This window comes from Dromaius novaehollandiae, chromosome 9, assembly GCF_036370855.1.
Source record: "Dromaius novaehollandiae isolate bDroNov1 chromosome 9, bDroNov1.hap1, whole genome shotgun sequence".
In the NCBI taxonomy this organism is placed as follows: Eukaryota; Metazoa; Chordata; class Aves; order Casuariiformes; family Dromaiidae; genus Dromaius; species Dromaius novaehollandiae.
Genome location: NC_088106.1, coordinates 2,928,374 through 2,941,024, shown reverse-complemented (window position 1 = coordinate 2,941,024; position 12,651 = coordinate 2,928,374). Strand labels below are relative to the sequence as shown.

The 12,651-nt window shown below is 38.3% G+C and overlaps 1 protein-coding gene across 2 annotated transcripts in view; it reads right to left on the bottom strand.

Moving 5' to 3' along the window:
• Positions 1-12,651, bottom strand: part of RSRC1 (arginine and serine rich coiled-coil 1) — a 156,400-nt gene that overhangs the window by 117,846 nt on the left and 25,903 nt on the right. The window contains exon 4 of one of the 2 annotated variants that reach the window (XM_064516547.1): positions 1,713-1,889. The exons of the other annotated variant lie outside the window; for it this stretch is intronic. Coding sequence (XP_064372617.1) covers positions 1,713-1,889 — 177 coding nt within the window. The remainder of the gene's footprint in view (positions 1-1,712; positions 1,890-12,651) is intronic. 2 annotated transcript variants of the gene reach the window in all.

The window sequence follows — 12,651 nt, the reverse complement described above, 5'->3', positions numbered from 1 at the left end:
GATCACCCTGTGATTAAACTGAAAAACACGTCCCCCTCAGAAAAGTTTATGAAGCACAGATTATATCAACATCATCCTGGGCATATTTCATTTTGCAGTCTAATAACGCTCCGAGAACGAAGCCCGGTGGGAAGCCTACCGGCCACAGCCTGGCTCCGAGGAAAACGACTGATGTCATCAAACGCTGCTATTATCAGTCGTACTCTTTGTCCTAACTACCTTGGAAGTGACCCAAACAGGGCATTTTGCTTTCGGATTTAGCATAAGCAATTTTGTAACTTATCAAAATATAGAGGTAAATTGTTTGCATCCAAAACGTTCTGGGCACTTCCAAGTTCTTCCCACAGCGATCTCATATTGATCCTTATTGTAAAAGGACATAAAGTCAGGCAGTACGCTAATAAAACACCGCAATACAATACATTCCAACATGATTTAAGATGTGCTTCTACACAAAGTCCAGAAAAACTCACGCACACCAAACAGAGCACTAGAATCTACTCCGATTAAAAAAAAAAAAAAAAAAAAAAAAGTTTTGGCTGCACATTCACACTTCAAGTCTTCCAGAAATATCAAACTATATTGAAGCTCCAGCTAAAGAGGCAACATGCATCTCGTTTACGACTTACCAAACATACTGCAAACATCTCCAAGGTTCTGTTTTCAGCAATCAGTAGCATTCAATGTAAACATCAGCAACAAGAACAAGCAGATATTCCATGTGGTTTAGTAAAAAGGGGAAAATATCTCTGAACTTAAATGGAAGACACTACCCTAGAAGTTCTGAGCAGTTTAAGTAATGTATTATGAATAAGAAAATACATATAAACAGCTAATCCTGAAGATCTACATAATCAGTACTAAAACCACAGACAAGGGGGTAATATCATCTCAGGAACTAAGCAGTGAATATAGCCAGAGACACACAACCAAGCAGGTAATTGTGAGACACCTCCATGAACATGGGTGGGGGATGCTACTCTAGCTATTCCCACTAAACGTTTCAGTGGGAATCAACCAATGGGTAATTCATGAATAATATTCAACACAGCAGTGTCTTTGCCCTTTTGAAGCCAATCATATAAATACGGAAAAGCTGAACAACACAGTAAAGGTTACAGGAGATCAAGATATATAAAGCAGAGGTAATTACATAAACTGTCTTTTCTGAAATCTGCAGAACTACCATCAACAATCCAAGTCATTTCAAGCAAAAATTAGGCTGACAGTATGTTTTGAAAGGTAGTCCATTCACTCATAGCAAGTACTTCTAATATAATGACACTCTGAGCCACAAATGAAGCCCAAGAGAAACTTCTGTCAATGTAGAAATGGGGGAAAAAAATAATGATAGTGAAAACAATCCCTTCATGGGAAATTGTCTTCTTGCCTCCCAGCAGGCCTCACTTTTTCCTTAAAATGTAGTTATTATGTATTAGAAAATGAATTACATTAATCAATTGAAAAGCTATTTAGATTATTTGCAAAGCAAGGAAAAAAAGGAATGGTAAATTAAACCATCATTTACTTCACTATGATGCCAGATTCCAGGATTTAAAAATATTAAGAATCATGTGATTCAAAAATTTTAAATAATTCCATTAAGTTTATACAAAGTATCAGGTATGATAAAGCAATCAATTACCAGAAAAGTAGAACACTAAATCATGCCCTAATTTTATTATAGTTATATTATTTGTCATTTCACTTACCCAAGCTTTGCGCCATATATCTCCTTCTCTTTTCCTTTGCCTTTCTCTTTCTCTCTTACTTTTTCTTTCTCTCTGCCTTTACGCCGTTCTCTTTCACGAGACCCGCTATGAGTTCTCCTATGACCGGATCTTTCACTACTTCGACTATAAGAACGCTGACGAGGTCTTGATCGTGATCTACATAAAATCCATAGTATTAAAATTTAGCAATCATACATTTTTCCACCGTCATTCTATTTAGATTTGTTATATAGTCCAACTATTTTGAAAACAGATTTTTCAAGTTATTCAGTAATTTAATACTTTTAAACAAAAAACTACCCATTCATCAAAAGCAAAATGAATGAAAGCATTTTAGAATTCAAAGTGTGCTTTCTCTGAAGGAAGAATACAGAACAAATTAAACCACACTACACAGTATTCACATAATAGGTACTACTAAAGCAATCATTAGAAATACTGGAGAAGGACAGAATTCCTTCTTGAACATTAACTTTAAATTCTTAAGATCTAGTCAATTTAATTTGTCAAATAATTAATGAATTACCAGATACTTGTATTTGCATATTAAATACATTAATAAAAGTGATCGCATGCCAGCAAAAAAAAAGAGACAGAAGTCACATGTCCAAAACCCTAGCTTTAGCTCACAGACCTGGCAATTATACAAGACCTCTTAATATCAAATTCAGACTAGAAACATACTTTGCAGAAAGCCAGTAAGTAGGCTAACTCTGCAAACACAGGCTCCAATCATACAAGAAACTGCATACAGATGCGAGAGTTTGCGCACAGATAGCCCTTTGGGTCACGGTCACACGTTCCTCCATGGCTCTAGGGTACTCTGTTCCCAATCATGTTATCCACTCCTCCGTAATAAATGTATGCTGTTACTGGTATACTTGAATGAAAAAAGATCAAGTAGTATTACAATATGACTGCTTGCATACGTATCCAAAAAACCTTTCATGATCCCCATATTTCTTTCAGATTTTTTTTAGTTTTGATTTATTATTATGTACCATCATTAAAGATGTAGCTATAGACATAAAAGAGTAGCTATAGACAATGCCTATTTATGGAAACAGCAATTCAGGTTTCCATTAGTTCCTACTACGATGCACATCTTTATAAAAGTTCTGATGGCACCTCATTGAAAAGTTTCATTAAGTACTGAGAGGGTTTTAGAGTGTGTGCATGTGTTCTGGTTTTTTTAAACAGTATAAAAAAATTATTTCGCACCTCTTGGACTGCAAAACTCCAAAAGCCTTTAAAAGCAAACTCACATACGAAAGATCAGTCAATTTAAAAGGCAACAACTGTTTAATAAAGCTCAACAATAGAATAAGCGGAAAAGAATAGCACACCCAGATGAAGCTATAAATTAAATTTTGGAAGAATGTTGTTATCGAGTCTGGAATGTGTCCAGCATACTGGGGTTCACATACCTATTCTCGCTATTGAGCCTTTTAGACTAGCACTGAGGTCAGAACCTCAGTTTTACATTTCATTCAGCAGATGGCATCTCTTGCAACACAATATCTCCTATTATCGGTCACAGTATTAGCGCTAACACAACGGATCATATTACCACTTAAGTAAGTGGTATATTATGAACAATAGATCATTTTCTGTCTCAAAATGGATTTTTATTATGTCACCACAAATAAAAAAGAATCCATCCATTCTTTAGCTCTCAGGCAGAGAAAGCAAGGTTTGATCTAAGAGTGCTCTGAACACTAGCTGGCACAGAGACGCTGGGTTTATAAGCACCACACCGAGGCAGGCGCAGATTTACAGGTCACCTCCTCACGGCCAGTCGCACTCTGGAAGGTTGCCATGATTCCGGAGACCTCTGCAGGTAAGATCTCGAGTCGGAAGCATGAAGGAATGACAACACGAGACTCTTCTCCTTCAGCATCTTCTTCAGTGCTCTCCAGTCCAGTTTAAAATTGCTTAGTCACTGAATAACAGGAGATCGCCTTTATTTAATGCAAGGGCTCTCCTTATTTAAGCTTGTAGCCCTTCAAACAGAAATAACTGAGGAATCTAAGCTATTTATTGCTAGAAAGCTTACCTTCTGAGCCCAAATTTGAATTTCCACTTCCAGACCTCCATACACATTGCAATTGCAAGTAACTGCAAATTCAATTTAGATCAGGCGGATGCCCAAGTGCTAGATTTCTGTTTGTTCAGAATAAACCACAGGTATAATTTATATGCAGAAGGACAGCATTTAAAAACAGAAAATAAATTTGCTGTCTCAAATTAGCAATTATTTATAATAGCATTAAGAAACAAATTGATGTGTTTTCCTTACAGAAGTTGTCGCTGTTCTTACATTTGCAATCTTTTGCACTCATAAAACTCATTAACCTAGAGCGATTAATAAGCCTTGTTTACCCTTTGAGTTTTATAATTATAAAAAAAAATAGCTGATACAGCTTGCGTTCCCTGTGCCAGTCACATGGGTGAAGCAGGCAGACAACTATCAATGCATGTTACAGCGAGGGTCTTCATAAAAAAAATGTTAAGCTGTACTCTACAAAAGTCATCCCTGCAGGACGCATTCGTTCGGCTGATCCTTCGGTGACGGGAGCAGTTGACGTGGGCTGTAGATGAGCCCGCGCCACCTCGGTCACGTCGGACTTGCTCACTCAGGAGCGGTACTGCGGGCACACGCGCTGCTGGACCCCAGGGCAGGGCAGGTACGGAGTGTGGGTGCCTTCCTGGGTTGCAGACCCCAGCCTCCTCATCCAAGCTGACTGCAATGCACTATTTTAGCAGATCTCTAAAGCAAACAGTGCAGAAGTGGTGGCAAATGGGATCTAGTGTACCCGGCTGCACTTGAATCAGCTCCTGCAGAGTCTCGCACATACATCTGCTCTCCAGTACTTAAGATTTAGGCAGAGTTTATTAGCTCAGGACAGGACGGGACAGCCAAAACAAGAATGCTAGGGGACACAGAAATATTCTAATACCTCTCCCCAAAGATTTTTCTGGGTTTTCTACCACTGTCCAAAGCTCTTTGCAAATATTTTATTTTTCATTATTTTTGCTCTAATGCTCCAAAGCTACAGCGCTCCCAAATACCATTAACTTCACGAGCACAGTTTGTTTTCTTTATTTATATCGATTACACACAGTATTTATAATGCACACATAAAGTGCCACAACTCTGTAAATACCAAAGAATGTACTAACCTCAGTCATGGAACTAAGGCGGAATGAGTAGGAACGAAGCGAAGAAGGAAAACTGAGTAAAAGAAGAAAGGAACAGCCTAGCCCTAACAGCCCATTAGTGCTCAGAACACCAGCAAAACTTGCATTCCTATTGCTAATTATGGTACTTAGGGTAAATTACTGTGCTTCCAGAGGAAGCACAGTACAGAGGATTATTTTTGAAAATGTTTATCTTGTATTAACCTTTCTCCTTCACAATCCATTCACATAACTGAACTATAAGAAAAGCCACTGGGCAGTCACAACATACAATTTTATTAATAAATTTAAGCTGAATCTCACTCTAGTTTTCTGTGAGTCTGTGGAAGAAAAAAATCTAACAGGACTTCTTGCACGTAAGAAAAAAAGGCATGTCAATTCCTAAAGATATTTGCTTAACTAAAGAACAGCTTAGTGCAGTGTATAAAGAGCTGAGATGTGTTATATAGTTCTACCATATTTTGTGGAAATAAAGCAAGCACAGAGACTAAATACTTAAAGATAACAGACATAAGACGGCAGAATAAAAATCTTTGCATTATAAACCTCTAAAGCAATTGCATTTTACATGATAAAATAAGTTCTGCCAGCAATACTTCTAAAACTGGACTAGAGTTAAGAGGGAGGCAGCCATAAACTATGTGAGAAGTGCTGAGCTCAAGCAGTAAGAGCACAATCTCCTTGATCTTTGCTACAGCAGCTCTTAAGAGAGCTCCCACTTTCTATGAAGTGCCACAGGAAACGATGATTAGCAATGATCAAATCAAAAGCCACAATTATACTGAAATTAAGAGTGAGCACTGCCTCACTTGCTAGGATGCAGGAAACCATGCCTCTTCAGATCATGAAAAAGATGACAAATCCTGAAATACAGGGGAACTCCGTAGTGCAAGTCTCAAAGGGACAAGTGGGAACTGTAAAACACTTAGGAAAATAAAAAGGCAACGATTTTTGCCTACCAACTGGTTTTCCCTGCATTCATCTGAAAACAAAATATGAATTAAGGCTTCTTTCTCCCAGTCTTAAAAGGTTAAGGAGGGTCTGACCAAAAAAATGAATGAAGAGACTCACTTTACCATTCAAAAAAAGGAATAAGATGTAATCTTTAAAGAAATTAAAAACAAGCAGAAAGTCAAACATTTTAATTAGGAAAAAGAAAGCGTATAAGTGTATCGATTCATCGGAGTTAAGAAATCATTAAATAAATGAAGCTGAAGAGATTAGATTCACAGCAACAAGAGAAAGGTACTCAACACCATACACCGACAGGCCAGACATATGTATTCAGAAAGCAAAGAAATAATACAAAAACATTTTAAAAACACAAAGGAGGAAACCACCCAATGTCAGTTCCAGCATATTCCTTACAAAGCAAAGAGTACCCTTTTCTCTGCGCACCAAGACTGCCGATGGGCAAGCACAACTTCGCAGTGGCCGATCTGCCAGCTCATACCGCACATACACGTGAGCTAGGAAAAAGTCCCAAGTTTGGCCCGTGCAGCACATAACCTCACTGGTTACGTAATCCAAGACTGTTTCAGTGTAAAATAACCATAGATTAAGTCCAGCCAAACCACTTCTTAGCTGTTAGCCGTTTGGCTATCAAAGGCAGAATTTAGCCAAGTCTGGTCACCACTTGGATAAAACTGCTGCAAAGAAGAGTATTTCTTGGGTAAAAGGGGCTTAAACAATATACTTGAAACCATCATCTTTCACCTACATCCTAAAAAACAAGGTCTGTCCTTCATCACCATTATATTTGATATATTTGTTTGAAAAAAAAAAAAAAAATTTTTTTTTTGGGGGGGGAGACGACATTTTAATACCTGCAGGTTACACTACGCCCTCCCACAAAACATACATAAAGGATGCACTATGTGTATATATAGGCAAAAATTATACTCCTCCTGTTTTTATTTTACTGGTAAGCACTCCTGATGCAAACTAACACTGAAATTTCTCCTCTTATATTCAACGGCTCTAACACTCTCATATCCAAAACCCACCTAATTTTCCTCCGGTCTTGAGCGAGGCTCCAAACTCTCTTCTATCCCAGGCTAATTAAATCTACTTGTTAATATAATTCAAGCATAATTCTGCAACACCAAATGCAAGGTTCAAGCAGGTGATAACAGGACCATTCAGCGAAGCAGCCATGATCCCCTATTAAACCCGATCTTGACTAAAACCACTGGGCAACAGCAAGTGACAACACTAGCACCTACCACCCTGGAGACACCAAGACAAAATTAAGCTTTAAGATTTACAAGCAAGTCTGGAACATTTTAAGCTTCAAGTCATTGACTTTGCAATGTACACAACTTTCCCGACCTCATTTTTATGCTATTTCTTCTCCCTCTCTTCCTTTCAAGGAAAAAAGTAACATTCATTTTCTAACATCCACTTTTCCGCATCAACTGCGGAAATTGAATGATGAAATCTCAGCGTTTAGATCGTGCTCTGACAACTGCAGGCACAAGGCTACTGACCTTTCGCTAGTACACTATGACCACGGATAATTAAAACATTAAGATAGAGAGCAGCAAGAAAGATGATGCATCATATTGCCCAAAACACGTTGTGAACGGAGGCTGGTCTCGTCGCCCCGGGCGGCAGGGCTGGGCTGGGCTGGGCTGGCGGGCAGGCTCTCCGAGGCGGTCTCCTACAGGCCGTCACCATTTTAACAAACGGTTCGCTTTCCTTTGCCTAAAAGCCCAAAGTCCTAAAAATCTTTAAGAACATATATGCTCTATACAAACTTCCATAACTTCCCATGTTAAATCCAACAACATACTCAACAGGCTTTTGAGAGTGGAAAATAAAAAATTATTTCATAAAGTGAGAATTAAAGCATACTAAATTTGCTACTCTGTGTATAACAAGTTGCACTACATTTCCATCTGTAGCATAATGGAATTCACCTGTATTTTACTATGAATTACTATTAATATATTCTATGATACATACAGAGCAGTCAATAAGGATATAGCTTTATGAAATGGAGCTGTAACAAGTCATCTGAGCCAAGAAGTCTTCAGAAAACCAAGTATAAAAGCCCAAAGATCCGGTAGAGAATAAAGGTTTTCTACTTTAGTACTGCAGAAAAATTAAAAAAAACCAATTATTAATACTAAAGCGAGCCCTAAAGTGTCCAAATTATAGAACTACTGGAGGAAAAAAAAATCAGGCTGGAGAGCCGACTGCCAGCATGCATACCCCTTCCCCCAAACCACCGCACAAAACACCCACCCACCATGCCAAAGGTTAAGTCATTTAGTCAAGTTCAAAGATCTTCAAAGAGTTCTTAGATCCAGATAAGCCCATATGTTACCAAAATTCTGTGAAAAGCTATTACTTTCCAATCTGCTTTTCATGTCTAAGTTACAGAACACACAGATGCCTGGCATCACTCGGTCTCCCTAAATTCTCACACCAGATAATCAAGGCACACCAATAACTTCCCTATCTAAAATCCTAAGAAATGTCTTTATTCCATCAACACTTAGTCCACTTGTAAAAATTGAAAGTCTCCATAAAAGCCCATTCAGTTACTGCACAATAAGTGTTAATTTGCTAATTTCTTCACAGGTAATCAATTAAAATGTAAAATATTGGATAAAATTAGTTGCACTAAATTTAACAGCTGCTCCATAAGCATAATTAGTTTCACAAGGGCCATATGTATTCTGAACAAAGACAGAGTTGAAACAAATAAGCAGATTTTAAAACAAGTTTGAGGAAATCTGCATTTAATTAGCAGGTGGGCACTACAACTGCATAATGTTTTTATACATTTATATTTATGAAGTGACAGAAGATCTAAAGGCTTTTTAAAATGGCGTTTATTGTTTGAATGGGAACTGTTTTGCTGCATGCTAAAGTGATTTAAATCCTTATAGCTCTGCTTTGAAAAAATCATAAATGGTGAAAGAAAACATGTGGAAAACTGTAAAACGAGAAAGAATTTGCGACAAAAAGCAGATACACATACCATAACCAAAAGGAAACTACACTTAATTAAATGTACACTACATCTGGAATATCAGCCTAATAAAACGTGAAACTATTAATTTTCATTGTTCTAAAGGAAATGAGGTCAGTGTCGTTTAGTATTTCCCCAATTATATTGCACTAAAGCATTGAACTATATCATATAGGTACAATCTAATCTTTTCAAGAAAACACCACAATTTGAAAACAGTCACCAAGAGAGACTTTTTCAAAATGGAAAGAGGGAATGAGGACTCAAATACAAGACAGCTCAAACGCAACAAAACGCGTGTTGTTTCAGCGAAGGTAAGTTTTTGGGAAAAACAAATGACTTGAACGGCAATCAGAAACCACCACCCGAGCAAAGGGCTCTGAGCTCTCAAGCTCTTTACTAGCATTCCTCTTAGTATCTCCCGGCTGATAACAACTCTTGCTTACTTACTATAAGCTCAATAACCACAAACTATAAAAACAACGATATCATGCCTCTAATATTTTATCAATAAATCAAAAGTATGGGCAAGAACAATGAAACAAATGCATTGCATCAAGCCTAAATGGGCAATGATACTCATGTTAGTAATAAAGATATAGTGCAAACAACTAATTGCAGCACAATGACCTGTTCTCTTTCCAAGCGTAAAGAGAAAGCTTCTTGTTTAACTCAACTTCATCAGCTAGGAGAAAAACAAACAAACAAAAAATCACGGGATGAGTTACTGGAGAATGTAAAATAATTTCAGGCACCAACTGCAGTTGGTCAAAGTGTGGAAGAGAGTAATACTATCCTTTTTTTTTTTTAAATCCAAATAAGGCTACCTCTGTAAAGTGTTCCAAGTCACTCTTGGTTTGCAGTTTTAAAATGAATGCATTTGAAAGTTAAGTATAGGTAATATGGTAATGATAATGTGTATGATAATATGGTTTATTCATTGTTAAATATAAGGTGAGTGAGAACAAAAATAGACAGAAACAGACAGTCAGTTTTTAAGTCTGAAATGAGGCTGGTGCTAAGAGGAAAAAAGTTGTTTCAAGCCAGCAGTTTAGACAATTAGTAAGAGACAAAATAGAAGGGTATTAAAGATAGTAACAATATCATCCACAGTGCTGGAGAAGTGAAGAGGAAATATAAACAACAGAGAATCAAAATCGTAGTTTGCAGAGCTGACAAAGGGATTCACCAGATTCAGGCATCAACTTAAAGTGATTTATAGGTGAAGAACTGTTTCATACAGAGTTAATGACATAACTGAACATTTAAGGAAACAATACTCAAACTTCCAGTAAACCATAATAAGAAGTGTTTTTAATTGCAGAAAACTTAGCATGAACAGTACGTAAATACAGCAGGACAGAAGAACAGATAGAAAAGACACTACCTTTAGCTCTGCTTATTCTCAGGTGGTCCATTTGTTATAAATCTAGTCTTCAGACTACAGCCTTCGGGTCTACCTCCTCTTACTTCCGAAGACGACTGTGACCACAAGGCAGCCAAGAGAGGGTCGGATATCGAGACAGAGACACTCATGGTCCATAAGGGGTTAAACAGCATAGGTTTAATAATGGACTCACACTACAAACTGCACAGGGAGCCCCGGGAACCGTAAGGAGGGGTCGCCAAGGGGAGGCTGCTGGAGGCACAGGTCGGACACCCAAGCGGCACTCGACTCCTTAAATCTACTAGAACTATTTCCTTATCTCAGCTGTGCTAAGCTTGAGAAAACCACTGCCCAGGAAGCAGCTGGACGTTGTTGACAAAACGGAATATGCACGCCTGGCCCCGACGGGAATCTGGTCAGCGTGTAGTTTCACACGCTGGGCCTGCCAACACGTACTCTGCCAGTCACCGACTCCTCGCCAGATCTTCCACGAGTGTTCTCACTACAAAGATCAAAATGACTTCTTTGCTACAATGTCCAATAAAGCGTTTAAAGTAGCTGAAAGACTCTCAATCCAGAGCCAACAGTGACAACCTACCTCCAGTTCAGTATATGCCAACAACATCATCACAGAGGTGTTGGGTATCTACAGGAGACAAACCTCTGGATGAAGAACAACTGACTCCAGAAATTCATAAAGTTTATTTAAATTGAGCTTTTTCATCAGATGTCCTTCACCCAGAGACTTATTTCCTGTAGTTTGGACTGAAATCCTTGCCTACGAAAGGAGTGATCAGAAGAGAAAGTTGACTACAACCCCACCATTTTTTAGGAGCAGTTCAACAAAGGCCTTCATGGAAAACCAAAATCAGAAAACAGACTTCACTAAATATTATCTGAAAAACAAAAATATGAATCATAGACTAAACACTAGCTATTCAAGCATGGAGACAAATCATTTGCTTTTGTTGATGTGCTTTTACAAAATACTAAGCAAAGGTTACTAATTTGTATGTCACTATAACTTGCTTCCTTGATCAAATGGCTCACGTGAGGAGCATCTCCTTGCACGCAGAAAGGAGATTTGCTTGAAAAGGCCAGATGCACATTACAGATAGGCATGGAAGAACTTAAACTAACTGCAGCATTATTGGATACACATTATTTCTGCATTCAGCACAGAAAACCCTATATGCCATTTTTCAACAGGCTGTTTTATGCAGAAGGCAGGGCTGTGGGAGCAGCTGTGGCCAGGGAAGTGTAATGAAGTCCACTGCCTGGGATTTGGGACAGGAGAACAGCTGTGTGAACAGCTCCCCCGATCTACCGGAATTGTAAACTGTTCCACACCATTAGTGATGAGGAGGGTATTCTCGCTCCACTTTATTCCTTTGGCTTACACAGAGATCAGTAAGGGCCCTAGATGCAACTGGCCCAAAGCAGCTGAGCATCTTTCCACCCAACAAAGATGAAGCTACAGTGTGTTGCATCTTTCATTTCCCTTGTTAACCTGGGTGAAGGTTATGAGCTATGAACTGCCTCTCTTTATTAAGATTCCACCTCAAATTAGAAAAAATAATGTTTTCTTAAAAAGATTTTACATGAAGCGAATTTCTCAAGCAAATAACACACCTTTCTTTCCTTAGAGACTGCTTCAAAGTAGGAATTCTTCAATCATAAGATGGCTGTATGAATATATGTTTAACAGAAAAAGCTAGTATTTAATCATACTTAGGTAACAAAATAATAAGGAAACAAGATTTGGTACACTGCCCTGGCTGTTAAGCAAAAATAAGAAAAGTCCCCCCCCCCCCCCCCAAGAGTCCCAGTCCTTTCTCATTCAAAGCAGTCCTAGCAGTCTTAATGTCCTAGACTTCAAAAGCACAAAAAAGCCACAAAAACACAAAAAGTATGCTATATCTAGCTGTGCTCCTTACTGAAAGGAGTTACTGAGACACATACTATATATAAACTTCCGTATTAAGCCAAAGTTAAGGATAAGTATTCCAGTAATCTGTTAACGAAAAAGCTTGAAACAGTTGAGAATATCCAACTCATCTTCTACAAGAAGTCTACAATACAAGAGTTTAAAAGCTTCTCAACCTCGGTGCAAGGCAAAAGCAAAGCAGTTTGCCAGGCAGACATGAGCCAAAGGGATTCCTTGCTCTTCTAACCGAGTTCCAGAATTGCCTGCAGCTTAGGCTGCATAAGATGACCAGAAAAATATGGGTTACATGAAGCTTCTGGTGTTTCAGATTGTCTAGTCCTGCTAGAAAGACATTTTATCTCTCTTTACATTCTTTAGAAAAATTACTGGGAAAACCTGAACTCTACATGAATGAATCATG